This window comes from Durio zibethinus, chromosome 7, assembly GCF_047325235.1.
Source record: "Durio zibethinus cultivar Kanyao isolate XHJ-2024 chromosome 7, ASM4732523v1, whole genome shotgun sequence".
NCBI lineage: Eukaryota > Viridiplantae > Streptophyta > Magnoliopsida > Malvales > Malvaceae > Durio > Durio zibethinus.
In genome coordinates, this window is record NC_143168.1 from 22,273,818 (window position 1) to 22,292,869 (window position 19,052).

The 19,052-nt window shown below is 32.9% G+C and overlaps 3 protein-coding genes across 12 annotated transcripts; 2 read left to right on the top strand and 1 right to left on the bottom strand.

Annotated features, from left to right (window-relative positions):
- Positions 1–1,643: 1,643 nt before the first annotated feature.
- Positions 1,644–6,619, top strand: LOC111277016 (HSP20-like chaperones superfamily protein). Of its 2 annotated transcripts, none has more exons than XM_022863109.2 (6): positions 1,644–1,821; positions 2,384–2,567; positions 3,995–4,154; positions 4,672–4,703; positions 5,181–5,226; positions 6,343–6,619. In XM_022863109.2, exons 1-6 carry the CDS (start codon positions 1,817–1,819, stop codon positions 6,375–6,377), a joined length of 462 nt encoding a protein of 153 aa, XP_022718844.1. In that variant the 5' UTR covers positions 1,644–1,816; the 3' UTR covers positions 6,378–6,619. The 2 variants fall into 2 exon arrangements, with proteins under 2 accessions (XP_022718844.1, XP_022718843.1); XM_022863108.2 differs by lacking the exon at positions 1,644–1,821 and adding an exon at positions 1,934–2,076.
- Positions 6,620–7,072: 453 nt separating this feature from the next.
- On the bottom strand, positions 7,073–11,981 carry LOC111277017 (ArgH (DUF639)). Of its 2 annotated transcripts, none has more exons than XM_022863111.2 (10): positions 11,844–11,981; positions 11,200–11,428; positions 10,900–11,001; positions 10,500–10,669; positions 9,745–9,878; positions 9,444–9,621; positions 8,418–8,982; positions 8,025–8,137; positions 7,655–7,904; positions 7,073–7,450 (listed from the first exon to the last, which is right to left on the bottom strand). In XM_022863111.2, exons 1-10 carry the CDS (start codon positions 11,903–11,905, stop codon positions 7,223–7,225), a joined length of 2,031 nt encoding a protein of 676 aa, XP_022718846.2. In that variant the 5' UTR covers positions 11,906–11,981; the 3' UTR covers positions 7,073–7,222. The 2 variants fall into 2 exon arrangements, with proteins under 2 accessions (XP_022718846.2, XP_022718845.2); XM_022863110.2 differs by having other exon boundaries at positions 10,900–11,004.
- A 535-nt stretch (positions 11,982–12,516) lies between these two features.
- On the top strand, positions 12,517–17,757 carry FIP2 (potassium channel tetramerization domain-containing protein / pentapeptide repeat-containing protein). Of its 8 annotated transcripts, XM_089763868.1 has the most exons (12): positions 12,555–12,670; positions 12,810–12,921; positions 13,090–13,199; positions 14,172–14,306; positions 14,930–15,085; positions 15,484–15,567; positions 15,654–15,802; positions 15,893–15,966; positions 16,075–16,133; positions 16,813–16,872; positions 17,185–17,265; positions 17,447–17,757. In XM_089763868.1, the coding sequence occupies exons 3-12, from the start codon at positions 13,146–13,148 to the stop codon at positions 17,498–17,500; spliced, it is 906 nt and encodes a 301-aa protein (XP_089619994.1). In that variant the 5' UTR covers positions 12,555–12,670; positions 12,810–12,921; positions 13,090–13,145; the 3' UTR covers positions 17,501–17,757. The 8 variants fall into 8 exon arrangements, 7 of the variants coding, with proteins under 7 accessions (XP_089619998.1, XP_089619996.1, XP_022718847.1 ...); XR_016343638.1 differs by lacking the exon at positions 12,810–12,921 and having other exon boundaries at positions 12,517–12,670; positions 15,888–15,966; XM_089763872.1 differs by lacking the exon at positions 12,810–12,921 and having other exon boundaries at positions 12,517–12,670.
- Positions 17,758–19,052: the final 1,295 nt, after the last annotated feature.

Genomic DNA, 19,052 nt, shown 5'->3' on the forward strand with positions numbered 1-19,052 from the left:
TTTCTTCACAAAAAAAAAAAAGGAACTTTTAGTAGTTTTTTTTTTTCTAATGAGAATTTTTATTTTTTTGGATAAATGAAGAATTTTTTTTCAAAATAATATTAATATGCCACATAAAAAAAAAAAAAGAATTTTTGGTCTAGTGGTTAATCGATAAAAAGTCTCCTTCGTCAATCAATAAATAAAAACGTGAAAAATGTTGGAAAGGAAACATCTTTAGCGTGACATTTTTACATTGTTGGAGAAAATAGGGTAAATGAGTGAGATTATGATTAAAAATGTAAGGTTGATTGATGAATGGACGCTTTATACTGGAAAATAGTTAGGAATTGATGTTGGACACTGGACAAAAAGGATTGACCGTAGGATTGTCACTGTTGATGACAAAAACGAAGACAGATTTTTATTTATTTTAAATTGGATTCGATTTTACATTTATAATATTTAAATTTAATTTAATTTGATAATTTTTTTTAATTTTATATATTAAAATTTGATTCGATTTAATATTATATAAAATTATATTATATTTAAAATTAATAAAATAATACTTTTAATATAAAATATTATTTTATAACTTAAATATAAAATTAAATAAATAATTTAAAAATAATTTTATATATATATATATATATATATATATATATTAGATTGATTTGGATGGATTTAGCCAAAATTCAACTTGAACGTTTTTGTTATTATCACTCAACTTGGCCTTAAATATGATTTTAAAAAAATGTAATTATATGAGATTAGGTAAGGTTGGATTGAAACTCATCAAAAATAGATTGAACTGTCATTTTTATTCTCACTCCTTTTCTTTATACAGTTCATCATTTTATTCAATAATATTGTTATAATTTTATTGAAAATAATCAAGTTTTTATAAAGTTTTTACTTTTTTACTTTTAAATTAAGAGAAAAAAGATTCAAATTTTTTTTAAGCGGATTTATATTCACTTACCATATACTAAAATGCTTAAATGCATAAATTTTCGCATTTGGATATAAATTATAAGACAAATTTGTTTTGTTGATACCAAATAAGCTTCCTTTCATAATAAGAAACAAACTTCAACAAAATTACTAAAGAATCAATACCAAAACCATCTTTAGCAAGGTATAACTTTGGATGAATTCAACAAAGCAACAATGTCATTATTGCCTATTTTTGTTAGTTCAAGAAACTTCGAAGGTTTTACATGAATTTTTATATCATGGATAAAAATAAAACATTGTTCACGGAGTTTTTTCACATTTATCATCTAATAAATATAACAAAATGAATAAGTGATTAATTTATTTTATTTTATTTTATTTTATTTTAATAAAAATATTTCGAGTTCATCGATGATTATTTTCTCATAGTTAAAGATTTAAAACTAATATCATTATTTTATGATTTATCATAAATATAAGATTTTATTTATTTTCCACTTTTTATAAAATTTTACCTTTTTGTAGTTCTTATCAAATATAATAAAAAAATTATCAATTATTAGTATTATTTAACAAAAAAATTTCAAATATAATAGTTTTTATTAAAAAAATAAAAACCATGTTTTTTTTATTTTAATTCATAAAGTACTAATATTAATAAAATTAAAAATAAACTCTTGACATTTTTTAACTTTTTTTTTTTTGGGGTTTGTGGAAATAACAAGTGAGATCCACTTCAATTTGGCCAAAAACTCAGCTGAATTTTGAAGCTTTGTAAATTCTTCAAGCCGATTCCCTCAAACCCTCTTTGTCTTTTATTATTATTATTATTATTATTTTTGCAGGGATTTCCTCCTTTCTTCAAGCACCATCCAACATGAGGTTCTTCTATCTATTCTTTCCCTCACACTCAAGCAATACTTCTAAATTTCCATGTATTTTGTTCTATTTTATATTATTTTTTTACTGTTCTGTTTTGCTTTCCCATGCCAAAAAAAATTCTAAAAAATTGATGCCCCTGGAAGAAAAAAAAAGTTATACTAAACTACTTTTGATTTTTAATAACAAACCCAATGTGAGGTTGTCAATATAGAATATTGGGTTGGTGAAAAAAATGGAAAAAAGCTCTAGTTTTTGGTACCATTTTAGGCTTTTCTTCTAGTTCTTGCTACATAATAATGTAAAAAAAAAAGGCTTAATTCTGTTTGGGTTTGCTTATTTCATGACTCTTATTATCTATTTCTAGGCATTTGTTATTTTTATCCTAGTGTGATTAAGATTTAAGAACATGCAGTTATGGCAAAAAATATATAGTTTTATGCATTCTTGATTAATGTATTTGTTTCTTCTGGTTTCCTGATATATTGGTTTAAGTTACTTTGTTTGCTTTGGTGTTTGCTTAAAAACTGACAATGACGAGACTGTTTGTTTTCTTTGTTTTCAGTCGTCACCCGGAGGTTCTTTGGGCTCAGCGGTCTGATAAGGTATATCTGACGATTTCTTTACCTGATGCAAAAGACATTACTGTTAAATGTGAGCCTCAGGGGTTATTTAGTTTCTCTGCCATGGGGGTGCAAGGTGAATCCTTCGATTTCAGCTTGGAGCTTTTTGGAAAAATTGTTCCTGAGGTGAGTTCTTGTGTCCTAGATGCCTGTTTTCGTTCTTGTAGTCATACTTGGAGTCAGGGTGGATCCAAATTGTGTGGTGGGGTGTCATGGACACCACTAAAAATTGGAAAACACGAAAATTTAAAGGAAAATTTTCCCTATGCATTTTCAAAATTTTCTTCTAGACACTTCCATTGATAAAATTGGTAAATGTGTAACAGTGTTTTATATATATATATATATATATATATATTATAAGTGGACATCCTGAGAAAAAAATCCTGGATCTGCCATTGCTTAGAGTTCTTTACTAGTAGCATAGTATTCATGGTTCTCCTGGTTGTAAGTTATAATAGGTTTCACTATCTATTTCTTATTTCTCTATCTGTGTTTTTGTAAAGCTTTAGTTTGGAAAGAGTGGGACTTGTGAAGTGCTTAATGTTATCTATACAAGATAAGGCCATTAAGAAAGTTGAAATCTTGCGCTTTCATAATGAATTCAGTCTTCTTGAAATCAAAGCTGAACACTAAAGAAAGGAAAATCAAGCAATTGAGCCTAATTTGCGGCTTTGGTCTTTGGGTTGTTTCTTACTTCAAGTGAAATACAAGTTCTTCACATTGAGATGTTGGAGCTTTTGTTTAAGATGTCAAGAGTTGGAATGTCCTTGGTGAAAGAGTAAATGATGGAAAAACCTATAAACTCGTGACATATACTTAGGCTCCATTTGGATGAGCGGTGAGATTAGTTTTGGTGTAATTGAAAACAGTGGTGGAGGTGAAATCTGTAGCGGTGAGATTAAAATTAATGGTAAGATCTGTGTTTAGATGTAAAAGAAACGGTAGTAGTGAGATGAATTATAATGAAAAAAGAAAATAATCATTAAGGACATTAAATTAAAAGTTATATATGATAAAAATTTTAAATTATTTGACATTTATAAAATTTATTTATTATATAAAATCATTTATTAGTTTTAAATAGTAAATTTTATTTGTTATATTAATTAAGAAAATTATTTCATAGTTTTTAAATAAAAAGATCAAAATAAAAAATGTGAGGCATTTTTGGTATAATAATAAAATTTAAAGGATAAAATTGAAAAAATAAAAAAGTTGGCTGGCCGGGCATCAACTGGACCAAAAATGGCCAATTGATGACTAACCAATTTTTAAATGCACCATGCATCCATTTGGATGCAAAAGTTGGTATTTGCACATATTTTGATTGCAATCTCCCTGAGGGTGAGATGCAATCCAAACGGGCTCTTATGAAGGTGGATAGTAGTTTTGCAAAATTTCCCTGAAAGTATAACACAAACTAAAATCCTTTTTTGATTGCTTTATACTAACTAGTGTTGCTATTTTAGTATCTCTTTGTCAATTATTCGCTTTTTGTTTAAGGATATCCTTAGAGTTTTATTAAAAATAGTATTTTGCTTATGTTGCAGGGTTGCAAAACTAATGTTGGGTTAAGGAATATAATATGCTCTATCATGAAAGAAGAGAAAGGGTGGTGGAAAAGATTACTAAAGACAGAAGAGAAACCTGCACCTTACATCAAGGTTGATTGGAACAAATGGTGTGATGAAGATGAGGAAGAGCCAAATTGTAAGTTAGTTTATCATTTATTTTGGTTTTTATTTCTCTTATGTGTGTTATGTGCCCAGCAACCTTTGCACTCTTGCTTATTTCTGAGAACCTAGACTGTATATAGATTGTATGGTTGATTGTGTTTTGGTTTTTTTCATGTCAGCATCCATGAAGCATTTATGATTTCCCTTTAGGGTTTTACTGCTGTAGGATTATTTTCATTCTATACGTCCACTACTACTCAGCCTAGATTTTTGGGAAATAGTGTAGTAAGTTTATATGTTAAACGTGATTTTCTATAATTTCAAACCCCATGAATTTTCTTATTTTCTGATACTTATATAAATGAAAACCCCCTGTCCACTTCTCTGACTTTAAGTTATTTGAAGCTTTATCATGTGGTCTTAGTGCTGTACCATCATTTGTCTTCTCTAACATTTTTCTGTACCTAGTGGTGCATTTTATTGACGTATAGAATTCATATTTAGATTATGATTATATTGGATCTGACTTGAGGTTTTGTGGTCCTTTGCAGCTGATTTGGTCTCTGATGACGATGATGCCATGGTAATTTGCTTTTTGTTCCATTTATGGATCCATAATGGGGTTGGGTGTGGAATAATATGATGGCATGTTTGAGTTAGCCATTGAATCTTAACTTTCTCACAGGGAAACAAAGAGAACATGTCTTCTTGGGTGCTAAATCAGGCAAATCCTGGAGTTCCTAGAAGAACTTAAAAGTGAAATGCTAATATTGTTAAAAGTCAAAAAGCAAGAAAGTTTAAAGTATTCTTGTATCCTTTAATTATAAGATCGATAAAAGCATAAGATGCTAATAACATCTAATCATAGTCTCGGGCATCTTTGATCGTTGCATTGCATGCCAAGTTTACTAAAAATAATGGAAAAGTTAAAAACACTCACTAAAAATAATGGAAAAGTTAAAAACACTAACATGTGCCTGCATTTAAATAGGGAGAGGCATTTGTGAATGCTTCATAACTATTGATTAACCATTTGATGTGAATTTGTTTCTTTTTGCAGTATGTTGGTCAAGATGATGAAAGCAGCGATGATGAAGGATTGCTGTGTGAGTTTAACAACTTGTTCACTTTCTGAAACTATTAAATTGAATTGCATTCTGAACACATAAGCATGTATTATTTGTGGAGTAGTACTTAAGAATCCTACATCCGTTTTCTCCGGTCATCCAATAGAAATGAGCCATGTTCCTACATCTGTTTTCTTAGGTCATCCGATAGAAATAAGCCATGTGGTCAAAATGATTTACTTAGCAAAACAACATTGCTTTAGGGTCCATTGCTAGGTCATCAATTTCAAAACATGACTTGTTTTCACTGGGAATTGAGGAAAAGGATTTAAGTAACCTTACCTTCGTTTAGGCCTTATTCTTATGTTGTGTGGCTGCATGACCATTATAAGCTTTGTAAATATTCTCAGTGATATGCTTGCTGTTCCTATTAATAGAATTTTCATAACATATGCAGATGTTATATACTAGATTATGTACTTGGTGTAAACACTTAGTTTCTTCGTAATTTATACATGCACTGCTACTACATCAACCTTTTAACTTTTGAGATTAGGTTCTATACTGCATGTTGCAATCCTTGATATATCTTGGCCTTCCCTGTATAAGTGAGGAAATATCTTTGATTAAGAGGCCGAGGCCAGAATGACTTAGAGCTGGTTGCATGTGGTCTGTTTTACTTTTTTCCCCTGCTAAGGCAACCTTACTTGCATGAATAAGTCTCGGGCATGCTTATTCTGCAACTCAAGCAACCGGTGAGTCTAAGCTCTTAAAACCAGGTTAGCAAGAGAGGGGGATGAGAGCATTCCAAGTAAACTGATTGAGTGGATATTTGGTTCTGTTCTATTATGGGGAAAAGAAAGGGTTCTTTTAGTGGGTGAGGATATTTCTTTTTTTCATTTTTGTACAAAGGAGGTCACCGCCTGATAATAGGGGAAAGGGTTGCATGTTCTGAGATTCAAACTCCAGACCTGTTTTTGGACATTCCAAAAGTTGCTAGTGACCAATTGGAGGATTGAATGATGTGACGTTTCTTGGTTATTTTTGTTTACATTTCTCACCTCTATTGCAAACTCCTTTTGTACCTAAGATGTTTCATCTTTGGTTTCCCATTTGTGGTTTGCTATTCTTACTATTTTCTAATGTGCACTGCAGATCTTCCTGATTTGGAGAAGGCAAGAGGAAACTAAGTAATGAATGACGAGTGGTAGATGCTCCTACTCTGCTTTTCTTGGAGAGCTACCAAAGGGACAACGTTTACATCATACTGTTATGGAATTATTAGAACTGGAGTTCATATATATCATATCTAATCTGTATTAAAAGCGGGATCAATCACGGATTAAGAGTGCTAGACAACAGTGATTGGCTTGTAGAACTACAATTCTGAATTCATTTGAATCTAAATTTTCGCATGACTTGTTTATTTGTCTTCAAGAATCTTCACTCATCCAATGCTAATGCCACAATGGAGCATCCATGTAGTTCATTTTCAACATTGTTTGATCTTTCTGTTACTAGGCCTTTGTTACCTGGTCTTATCATTGAAGCTTTGTAATTTTCACAAAGCTTAAGAAGGAAATTCAAGTTTTCTTTTAAGTTCGATACTGGTAAAAGGTTGGTAGATGTCATTTATAAGAAAATATTGCGATTCTTAGTTTACAAGTTAAGTTTAGTTTTCTTGAATCTAAATAAGAAATGGGTTTTGAAAAGAGTTTAAATTTTATGCTTCATTTAGTTTTATCCTTGTATCATATGCATGTAATAAGGCTTATGCAAAGCAATATGGTGGCTGAGACAGCACTTGCAACCTTCTTTAACAACCCTCAGATGACAAATAACAGCTATAACCATGCATGTGTATGAGTTATGGTGTAAATATGAATTATACAGAACAGTCCTGTGAAGAAGAAATCTAACCTGTGATGACAAAATGTATGTACTTCTGTTCCAAGAAACATCAGCTATATTTGGACAAAATGTATAAAACCAGATTGATAGACAAGATTTGGAGCATTTACACAAAAATGCTTGCCTATTTAGGACAGGCAGGAGCCTTGTCAACAATTCGAACAGGGGTAGGTGGGATGGAGTCCCACCATTCTTTCAGTCGACGTTCTCCTTGGTTGTTTCTTGAGTACTTCCCTAATTTTGATGTCATAATCATGGAATGAAGTATAGCGGTTATTATGAGGTACTTGAAGGGAATCACTGCCAACAGTATTGCCAATCCAGTCAGCACCAGCATCACCATATCTGCATGCTGAAACCAAAAACATTAAAGAAATCAGTAGCCCTGACAGGAACTTTTTACTCCAATTATCTGCCCATGCCCTCATAGATTAATCTGAGATGCTTATTGTACATGTGATTGTGTTTCGTTGTGGATATCACGTAAAAGAATGCATTTCACCATGGTGAATCTTAAGTTGGCAAACTAAAAGAATATATGTAGTTGCATGAGTACCTTGTGTGCCCTTGAAACCAGAATTGAATGCAATTTCAGTATTGTAACATTCCCATTCTGTATTATCTCTTGAATGGTCATAAATCCATATTGAGCTAAAACTATGTTCTTTCTCGTAGATGCAGTCTGGTCAGAGGCAGTGCATACAACTATCTCCTTTGGTTGGTCTTTAAGCCTTTCTTGTCTAGCTCGGATCATATTTGCTACCACCAGAAGCAAGCCTGCAGATATTGCCTTGCCAACCCATTCCCTACAAAAACAACATGATTCATAGTTTTATTATTTTTAGAACTTGATTTTGCATCAAGTTTTGAAAGTTCTTTTACTTTTAGTAGGTGAAAAAATCAAAGCAGGTTCAAAATCAACTTACTTGTACACAATTAGTGTAATTGTAGCAATTACCACTAGTGTACTTACTGGTCTTTCCCATGAAAGGATTTCTCGAAACCAAGGGAATACATTTTTAAATGGCTTTAGTAGCTCCTATATATGCCAAAAAAACAAGTGTAACACATAAGTTTCTTGCATCAATCCTATGATCTAATCGTTTAGAAAGCAAGATAAGGTGAGTAATGAAAAGTTTCATTGCCTCAGATCGAAGCCAAAAATAGAGAGGATTTGTTCAAATACTAATTGGATCATAGCAAACTATGGAATTTCTTGTCACAATATGATGTTCACCCTCTACCATGATTCAGAGCACATCTAATGCTTACCTTGTGAACTAAATGATGGGCATTAGAGTGGAAAGAGTGAGTATTACCATAAGAATGAGAGCATGTTTACTGATCCCTTCCTCTTTCAGTCCCTCAATTGTTGCTTTAGCATTAGCAACTTCCCTTTCTTCCTTTCTGGCTTGACTAATGGCAGTCTCTAATGAGATCTTACCATCATCTTCACTGCCTGCAATAGTTTTATTACTCACCTCAGGCACTCCTTTTACTTCTAAACTAGATACAATGGTCTCTGAAAGGTTCATTTTTCTCAGTATTGAGCTTGCACTACGTGGTTGTCCACTATTTATCCTCTTTAGACACTCAGCAAGCTGTTCCAGCACATAGTCCCCCTTAGGTAACTCGTCATATAAAGCAAAAATCAAGAATTTTGTGGGATTCGGAGGAGAAATTCTTAGCATTTCTCTTGCTGCATGAAGCCTTATAATGCTCAAAATTGTCCTTGCATGCATCTCCCATGCTTGTATTGGACATTCCACCTTAAATTCAGATAAAAATTTGTGCATTAGCAGAACCTCATTTGTGAGTGCTAGCCAGTGATCACGCCTTGTGGAGCTTGTTATCTCTGGAAACTCCAGCACAACCCCTTCAGGTCTACAAAAATTGGAGAACTGAAGTCACTCACAATACCAACAATCAAATTGGTCATTTGTCAGCATAAGGCAAAACATTATTCGCAAACTCTCAATACCGTTTTTTAGTTTTTTTTGGCCAATAATACCATTTGTTAGTTGGACTAAGCTAAAATATTTACCGCCAAAATGTCCGGGATTCCAATTATCAAGCAGTTAAAATGATGTCTATCAACTTTCTGGTAGAATTTTGACAACAACAGGATAACATTGGAAATTAACTACAAATTGATGACTGATACATTGCTGACATGAAATTTAGAGGTTGGGAAGTGGGTGAAAGTGGTACATGCAAGTAAACTATGCAAAAAAAAAACCTATGCCATCATTAAAGCCTAAATGTTTCAATGTCTGAATTTGAAATAATAATCATAAATTCATAATGGTTATATTATCAGGATTCATGTGCAAGAATATACTTACAATTCAGGGGACTCATAGATAATGGCTTTGTCAAAAAGTGGAGCACCCCATGGACCTGTGGCAGCTGGTTTAACACTGTGACAAATATTCCTTGAAAGATCAATCTTAAGTGCATCTTCATATGTTATCACTCCAGAAGCCTCAAAGTAGAGGGCATAATTAGTCAGTGTAAGCCTACCTAGAAAAGTAACCTCCATATTAAGTAATTTCAAAGTAGCAACAGCTTAAATGATCATAAGATAAATATTTATTCGATTGCCTGCACATTTTTTCTGAACAGAAAAAGAAAGCAAACACAAACCAGGCCAACTTGTTCCTCCAATATGGCGTACTACTCTTTGCGTGCTAGCAGTTCCCTCCACGTGCAATATAAATTCATCATCAGCTAACTCCACAGCCTTTGGTTTTGCTTGTTTCTGTAAATGCTTCATACAACTGTTGGGCCCACAGTTGAACAGAAAGGGGGAAAGTAGAGCACTTAGAATATTGTAAACAAAATTTTGGTACTTTACACACCAAAGTTGAAACAAACAAAGTTAGTTGTGCAAAATCTGGAGACACTGAGGATTCTACCATTGCCAGTATTCTGTTCTAAATTTGACTTGAACTTAACTCCTCATTTTATTACTGTATAATCATGGTTGTTTATGCAGGTAAGATAAAATCACAATTACATGGAGACAAACGAACAATATGCAGTGCCTCCTATGACTATTATATACACTTATTAGTAATCCTCCAATGGAAAGTCATTACAAAAGAAACTGGGCCACTTTTGCAGCAGAGTAGACATTATGCATTCCCATCAAAGTCATCTGACATTTCCATGTAAACAATTAACTTTCCAGTTGTGTATGCATTCAAAGAAGGGGAAAGGGGAACAGAATAGGAATGAAAACATGGTGTGATAGACAATGGCTTGCCTTAGATACTAGATTCTGCCATTGTCAAAGCATAACCATTTCTCAACTATCTTTCTTGAATTTGAAGTTTTTCTCACTCATCATTGCTAACTATTGGAATGGTATTTCTTTCAAGTAGAGTTTAGATGCATACACGTCAATTTCTTTTATGAATTTATCATATGCAGGGAAAAAGAGCTGGTTTCCAGTAGGCGCAGTCAGAGTTTCGAATGTGAATCTCCCATTAATGAGATCAGCAACTAATGGAACTAATGAACTCAACCACACAAAAGCATCTTCTTCAACACTTGGTTCATCATTAACCTATCAAGAAAGTGCACAAATCAACATTCCAAGAATGATAAACACTTTGATATATATATATATATATATATATATATATATATAGTACAAGCAACAGTTTCATCAGCAAAATCATTCAATTCTTGCAAGAATAAAATGTCTTGAATAAAGCTGTAAAGGCTAATGACTAATTAAAGCAATTGAATGATGAGAGGTGAAGCAATTGAATGATGAGAAGTAAAATTTCTTACAAGGAGTGGCATAAGGTCTGAATAGAAAAGAGGGATTTCATCCTGCTCCGAAGGCACTTTTACTCGTATTTTTCTATCCTCTTCCTCCTTGGCAATGCTCTCCTGCTAACTCAACATAATAGTATAAGTACTATGTGTAGGGGGAAAATCATCGGCAGGTAAATTCTGACAACTTTAAGGCAAATATTACAAAGAAAATAAAAATCATATTTTCACTAAATATGTCCATTGAAAATGTGATCACTAAGGCTAAAGATCACAACTCAGAACTAAAGCAAATTCAGAGGTTAATATGCTCACTGTTTGAGACTCTTCATCGACCGCACTAGGCTTCTCCCAAGCAAGCATCACCTCATATGTGAACCGGCTATATGACCCATTATTTATCCTTTCTTCGATATTTTGACACAATTTAGTGAGGGCCTTTGAGCAGCAAAATTTCACTAATTTCCTCGCATAATCACCGACTTCTGGCTTCCATCCAGCTTCAAATTCTTCCACCAAATAATCCACAGAAGTACCTAGTTCCCTGGGTAAATGTAGCATATCAAAAGCTTTTTAATCATGTTTTGTTTGAGTATCATTCAAATCAAATAAAGGAAAAATGATAAAAACAATACAATCAGATAAATAATTGACTGGTAATACAGTCAAACAACATCAAAGGGGGGATAAATGCAAATGCTGTCTACCATGTTTTTCAACTGTATGATCATCCATCTCCATACTGAATATTCAAATAATAATCAACAACTGGATTCTCATTGATTTTGAATCTCCAGAGAGAGTTATATATTCACATTACATATTGAAACTCTACTCTCTCACTTCCTAAGAACAAGTCTAACAAAGGAAGATCTAACTGACAATCTGATGACACCATGAAAACTCATCAATATCGCTTAAGAAACTGAAAGAGAGGGAGGGATAAGTATATTTATTACTCTGCACTTCTTTGAAGAACATGGTTGGCCATGGAAGAAAGATGCTTCCTCTCCATTATCATCTTCAACTTCTTTAACCCTCTTTCGCTATTTTGCCTTGAGCATAAGAAAAATGCCTATGGGCATTTGAATCTTCGAAAAAGAAGGACAAGGCCAAAAATAGAAATGTGGGTTTTCCCAAGGCTGCCACGTTGGTTTGGCCATGCAAACACCTGGTGCATTCTTAATGTCCATGCGTCCATCACTTGCCAGCAATATCTCTTTTTTTTTTCTTTTTTTTTTCTTTTATATTGTAATAAAGAGCCTATTTTCTCCTATGAAAATTTGATAAACCATGGGAAGAGAAGTTCTATTTTGTGGATGCTAATTTGCGTTTTGAACTATATTACAACTATCAATTTTAAGATGTATTTAAAAAAATAAAAATTTAATAATTAAAATTACCCGACGGTATATGAGACAATAATCCGGCATGAATAAGTATTAACCTTGGCATTCCAAGTAATGATAGCTTAACTGGACTATGCCCTTGAGCCCTATTGCTGGCTTGATGGGCTGCGTCAACACGAACAGTTAACTACCCAATGGCAATGGAGGACCCATTCGACACCTTAGAGAAGCCCAGCACAACAAACAGTCTTTTCACCTTTGGAGTTGGGACAGTCACGAACTGTATAAATTCCCAAAATCGTTGCCTATTTCAGCAAGTCATTTCATTTTCACAAATTTCACTTCACCTCTTCTCCTTCTATTCTCTTTGCCTCTTCAGCTTCACTTCCAAATGTTGGAAAATTCCGATTTGTCTTCCTTTATTCGACTCAACATCGGTAAACTCTTTATATTTTTTCGACCTATTATTTATATGTGTTTTCTTTTTATATCAACTCCCCATCAGTTGTTTAGCGAAAAGTTAGAACTTTTGATCGGTTCATTAACAAAACTAGAAAAACCCATTTTTTGTCTTAGCTTTTTAGGTTGGATTGATGGCTTAAATTAGACCCCGTGATTGATTTGCTGAATTGGGTACTGGACTAACCCTGTTTTCTGTTTGGTTGCTGAGAAAACCGAGGAAAGCGATGTATGTATATATGAACTTACTGCATTTGCTTTTCTGGTTTTCACTTTTTGAAGTTTTAGTTTTTAGTTTTTAGTTTTTTCTGATGTCAAATATTGTGGGGCTGAAGTTTGTAACTGATTTAGTTTAGCTACGTTAAAATTTATCTTCTGAACAAAAATTTCTGGGCAGGAGGGAAGAAATTTTGTACTACCATTGATACATTGACCCGGCGTGAGCCTGATTCCATGCTGGCTGCTATGTTTAGTGGTCGACATACGTTGTGTCAGGACTCTGAGAAGGTATATATACTCTTTGTTTCCTTGGCCATTCACTTTCCGTTTCTGCCATGTAGACTTATGGGTTTTATATTCTGCATTTTCCTTTGTATGCTTAGGGGGTATATCTTTGTTTTTGTTGGGAATGTGGCCAATAAAGAAGTTTAGCATTTTCTACTTGTTAAGTGCTGGGATACTTTTCCTATTATGCAGTCTCCTTTAAGAATGTAAGCAGATGTTGTTTGAATTGTGACTGGTTTTCTTAATGTGATACGATTGTTTTTATATTCCTTTTATGGGGAGTGAATGATGCAATCCATCTGTTTGGTGCAATATGGTTTTTCTTCTTTCCAGATAAATATTTTTGTTTATGGCAAGGATTTGGTTTTCACCTTCTCAGTAGTTTAGATGAGAGGTTTTGTGAATGTTTAACTTGTTACACATGATATGCTGTAGATGATTATTGTGGAATTTAGATATATTATTTGTATTAAAAAGTGTTAAGAACCAATAAGTCATAATTTGTTCAATTCATATAATAATGGCTCATATCAGATTTTAGAAATTTTCTTCAAAATCAGTCCACACTGTTGAAGTTTATATTACAGGAGCATATACTTGAAACTTCATACTATTTGTTTTATCAAAATCTTGTTGTCATTTTCACTTTCCAAAAAAGACTATGGCCACAAATTTTCAAGGGTTTATTTATAGATTTTGATGAACTATGTCTTAGATATCATTTCAGGCATTTTTTCAACCTTGATAACATACTGCTGGTGGCATGCATATTTGGTACTTGATAGTTATGTGTTTTGGGGTAGTAATGAAAATTCGTTTCCTTTCCCCCAGAAAATCCTTTATTTTCACAAAACCTCAGAAGGGGGACAAAGGAAAGAAGTTATATTTTACTTTTGATATAGTTCATAATGGAATTCTGTATGTGAATTAACTCTGTTTGAGTACAGATAGTTATATTCATTGATATTCTTGTAGGGATATGTCTTTGTTGATAGGGATGGAAAGCATTTCCGGCATATTCTAAACTGGTTAAGGGATGGTGTTGTACCCACATTGACAGATTCTGAATATTCAGAGCTTATACGAGAGGCAGAATATTACCAGCTTCTTGTAAGTCATACTGCCATAGCTCCTTCTAATATCCACTTCTCCTCCTACTTTTAAATGTCATCTCATTACAGGTTTGTTTTAGTTTAGTTATATCCGTCGAACGCTTTAGTGGTATTTAGATGATGGAAACAAAGATAAATGTGGAGTTTACAATCCATAATGTAAAGCCTGATTCCGTGTTGCAGATTTCAAGTTTTCAAGTTTTTTTAAGTGATAATTCAGGCATGCTTGAGTGCTTTAAGCAGGGATCACCACCTTGAAAAGTCCTAAAATGGGACAACCATCTCAACCATTGCATGGATATGCTGCATAAATCACTTTGATGAACTTAATGTTATTGCATTATGTTCTGTCTTCTTTTCCTTTATAAACATTGATTTGTTATTTGCAGTATTTTTCTGCAAAGTAAAACACACACATAATGATATACTGTGCTTGCCTACTTGTGATCATTATATCTTGGTTTTCAGCAATGACCTTGTGAAAGATTACTCATCTGGCTTCTTACCCTTATAATTTGGGTTATAGGCTGTTGATTAAGAGTGGTGCATGTTTCTGGCAGAATAGAGTGTGAACTCTTCTTGACATTTTGTTCAATAACAGTATTTGTGCATATAATCCAGGGACTGATAGAAGGAATCAGTTCTGTTCATAATAAGAGGAAGGAAGATGAAGAGTCATGTGCAGAATTGACTCGTGTTGATATCATCAAGTGCATACAGTCTGACAGAGTTAGATTTCGGGGAGTTAATCTTTCTGGCCTTGATCTTTCTAAATTGGTAATAATTTCTGATCCCAAATTTTTGACTGAACATTGTGTTAAAACTCTTGGTTTTCTGCCAATTAGAATATTGTTTCACAGTAATTGAGACTTAGTCTGATTGATCTTCTGTTGTGCATGTGTCTTTGGTCTGTGTGGAGAAGAAAACGTGTTTGTAATCAATACTTGCAACTACAAGTTTTCTCATTTTCCCTGCGCAGTGATGACTGGCATTTGTGGCATTTTCCTTGGGATTATAATGGAAGGGTTTATGTATCTTTTAGTCTGAATGTTGGATGTCTATCTTTATTAACATATGGTCACCTGTAGTTCAACTTCGGTCTAAGGAAGCAGAAATATTGCCACTTGATATTGCACATCAGATGCATTATCTTTTTTTGTTCTTTATTTGTGCAGGATCTTTCATTTGTGGATTTCAGCTTTGCCTGTCTCAAAAATGTATTCTTCTCGCGTGCAAATCTTCAATGTGCAAAATTTCGGGTAGGCCTAATTTTTAAGTGATGTGATTGACTGTAAATGCCTTAATTAGATTTAGTCCATATTTGGATTACATTCAAGCTTAACAGTATAATGTGGGAATATTTGTACATGGTTGCTTGGCGTCTTTGGTACTTCATCCTTTGTACCTGATTAATGGATCATATTCAACCTCTCCATTGTCATCACAGGATGTGGATGCTGAGGGTTCCATCTTTCACAATGCAACTTTGCGTGAGTAAGATACTTAGCATTATTTCTCCTTTCTAGATTGTTTGCATTTTCTTGTGAATGGTCTTCTCAATGGTTTTATTTTTGCCTAGGGAAGGTGTGAATTTACTGGGGCAAATCTTCATGGGGCTTTACTAGCTGGGGCCAATCTTCAGAGTGCAAATCTTCAAGGTAAATACTTCCCATCTTTTTTGCAGTTAGTAGATTTTATACTAAAAGCTACTGCTTACTGCTATGGCTTGAAGTATTGATATATCTTCATCAATGTCAATGTTGCAGATGCCTGTTTGATAGGTTGTAGCTTCTGTGAGGCAGATCTTCGTTCTGCACACTTACAGGTGATTATTAAATTGAATAAGTGTGTGCATATACAAAGGAGGAAATCACAGGACTTTGGCTAACCATAAATTCCTTAATCTTGTTGAAATAATATCTTTTGAGCTAAAATTTATGTCCTATGGACATCCAGATGGTGGTGACATGGCATATTCCGTAAATTGTTAACAATGATTATGAAATGATGAATTTGGAACATTTCTAAAGGGTCACAGATGAAAAAAATTTTGAGTTTTAAAGGTGGTGGGTGAAAATGAAATATATCACAAAGGTGGTAGATGTCTGGGGCATTTTACTTTTGTTTGAGCTATTATGGTATCCTCTGGATTCAACCATTAAATTAAAATTATATGCTATACTAAAATACAACCATTAATTTTTCACAAGGCTTAGCAATAGACCCATCTTTTAGTACATGAGGTAACAGCTCATTGGGTGTTAAATTGCTAGTGAAATTAGGTTAAATATTTTATCATTGTGAATGATGGTTATGATACATATTGCATACGTGTGAGCATGGTTTGAGTGAAACTATTCATCATGTAATGTCAAAGCAGCGAAGAATTTTGTTGGTTTTTTTTATTATGTTTATAGTTGCCTGTTTCTTGACTAATTGGGCATTTCTGCCTGCGCCTATTGTGATATTGTAACTATTAATTTGCTTAATTTCTGGATTTGTAGACTGCCGATCTTACTAATGCCAACTTAGAGGGAGCTAATCTTGAAGGAGCCAATTTGAAGGTAATAGATCCTTAAGCATGGTGTTTACATATTAATTGCTTTGGTGCATATATCATTTGATCTATAGGAAGTTATAGTTCGGCACTGCAACAGAAAATACTGGGGCTTAATTAATGCATGTACTTATAATAACTTGATTCGATAATGTGTCAGCTTATCCTGATAACTTGAACAAGCTTGATAATTGATAAGGGAACTTGAATGAATGGTTGTGACCTGAAGTTTGTTTAGTTTTTTTTCCAACCCCTGTTCCGTTGATCTTTTTTCTTTTTGCTTTAATGATTTAGTTTGTTGTAATTACATGTTTTACAGGGTGCAAAATTAACTAATGCCAATCTGAAGGGTGCAAACCTCCAAAGGGCTTATCTACGACATGTTAATCTTCGTGATACAGTAAGTAAATCAGTTTTATAGTGTGCAAACTTCTTTTGTATAGTAAGTGGTTCATCTCAAAATTTTTGGATTGCGTCTTTGACCTGGATCAGTGTCACATTTGTTATACTACCTACCGGATATCTTACTGGAATTCATTTTTGTAATTTTATTTTGCATTTTCTTTTTCGTCTTTTATCAGCATTTGGAAGGTGCAAAACTAGATGGTGCTAACTTGCTGGGAGCAATCAGGTGATGATGGGGGCAGCCAAAGTTGTATGTATAAACATACTCAGTACATAAAGAGTTACTATCATCTATGTTTACCCATTTTCATTTTCATTCATTGTCTATCTTGTGTTCATGTATTATGAAAATAGCATGCAAATTGTGGAAAGCTTATGCTATTATCGATTCGGGGTTTCATGAGTTGCCTTGTAAAGATTATTGGACCCATAGCTATCATATTTGTTATTTGCTACTAGTTTGAATCTAAATCACCATTTCAGTTGAGTTAGGGAAATCTAGGACCAAACGGGATAATCTCACCGTAAAATAAAAGATTCCGGACATGATTTAACCCATTTCCGAGTTGTGAATATCTATATAGGAAAACAAGGTCTTCATAGGCCTTGTCCAGCGAGAAATATGGGAGCAAAGTGATGCCTTTGCTTTTAGTTTCTTATCTTCATAGCAAGGATTATTGGAAATCAATGATATTTTCCAATCCTTCCTTGGTTGAGGTAGTGACAGAGCATCCAAACACATTCCTTGATTCTATACCATGTTGAGGATCATATTTTCTCTTTCTTGAGGAAGTACTGGCCATGCTCTAGGAAACAGAATGAATGAATGCATCAATTTTTTTTTTTTTGAACTTTACCAATGGAGTCATGAGATTTTTATGGCACTTGACTTGGATGCATTAAAGAAAATGGAAGGGTGTGTCCATCTCAGCCACAAACTCTACATTTTAAATTTTTTAATCTTTAGATTTTTGGTCGTTGCCTGCTGAATGATTCTCTTTTCGTTGGGACCATTATTATTATTATTATTATTATTATTATTATTATTATTATTATTATTATTATTATTATACTTTTGGGTTGCAAATCTGGATCTAAAAATTGACGGTGGGGTGTTCGTCGGTAAAAAAGATTGAAAAGATAATAAATGGTCGGTTGCATTTCAACCGAGGAAATTAAAGATAGGTGGCGAAATTTACGGTGATATTATTACTATTATATATTTTAGGTTAAAGGTTAAAAAATTCGAATAATAAAATTTAATAATTATCTAAATTTTTATTATTTTATTTAAATTAATTAATTTTTAAAATATTTATTTTTATTAATCATTAATATTTATTTTCATTTTATCAAATGCTTAATTGAATTTAAAATAGTTACAAGTTCTTACTTGAGTGAAAATATATATTTAATGATTTAATAGATTCAAATTTAAAAATTTAAGATTTAATTATAATAGATATTAAAAATTTAAATAATTATTAAATTTTTATACGAAAGTTTTACTCTTCTATCATTATTTTACTCCATGATTAATGGTATGTTGAGAGACAGGCAGCTATGAAACTTTGTAATTATTTAATGTTATTTTTTCTGTTACGAACTATTTAAAGGTATTGTTATGACTATTTAACCCTCATTTAATTTTAATTTTATTGGGATAAAGTATAAATTTGTAACGAGTAGTCTGAAATTGAGGTAGGGTATAATTAAAAATGTTATCTATTTTACATTTTTGGAATAATTTTTTTTATAAATACTGTTATTTGATTTGAACAT

Coding starts and splice junctions, on each gene's coding strand:
- LOC111277016 (XM_022863108.2), top strand. CDS start 2,054: ATGGAAAAAAGCTCTAGTTTTTG. Junction 2,568..3,994: donor TTGGAAAAATTGTTCCTGAG/GTGAGTTCTTGT, acceptor CTTATGTTGCAG/GGTTGCAAAACTAATGTTGG. Junction 4,704..5,180: donor CTGATGACGATGATGCCATG/GTAATTTGCTTT, acceptor TTCTTTTTGCAG/TATGTTGGTCAAGATGATGA.
- LOC111277017 (XM_022863110.2), bottom strand. CDS start 11,905: ATGATAATGGAGAGGAAGCATCTTTCTTCCATGGCCAACCATGTTCTT. Junction 10,670..10,899: donor CAGACCTTATGCCACTCCTT/GTAAGAAATTTT, acceptor CTTTCTTGATAG/GTTAATGATGAACCAAGTGT. Junction 8,983..9,443: donor ATCTATGAGTCCCCTGAATT/GTAAGTATATTC, acceptor CAATTTTTGTAG/ACCTGAAGGGGTTGTGCTGG.
- FIP2 (XM_089763872.1), top strand. CDS start 12,625: ATGTTGGAAAATTCCGATTTGTCTTCCTTTATTCGACTCAACATCG. Junction 15,086..15,483: donor GCCTTGATCTTTCTAAATTG/GTAATAATTTCT, acceptor TTATTTGTGCAG/GATCTTTCATTTGTGGATTT. Junction 15,568..15,653: donor TTCAATGTGCAAAATTTCGG/GTAGGCCTAATT, acceptor CAAGCTTAACAG/TATAATGTGGGAATATTTGT.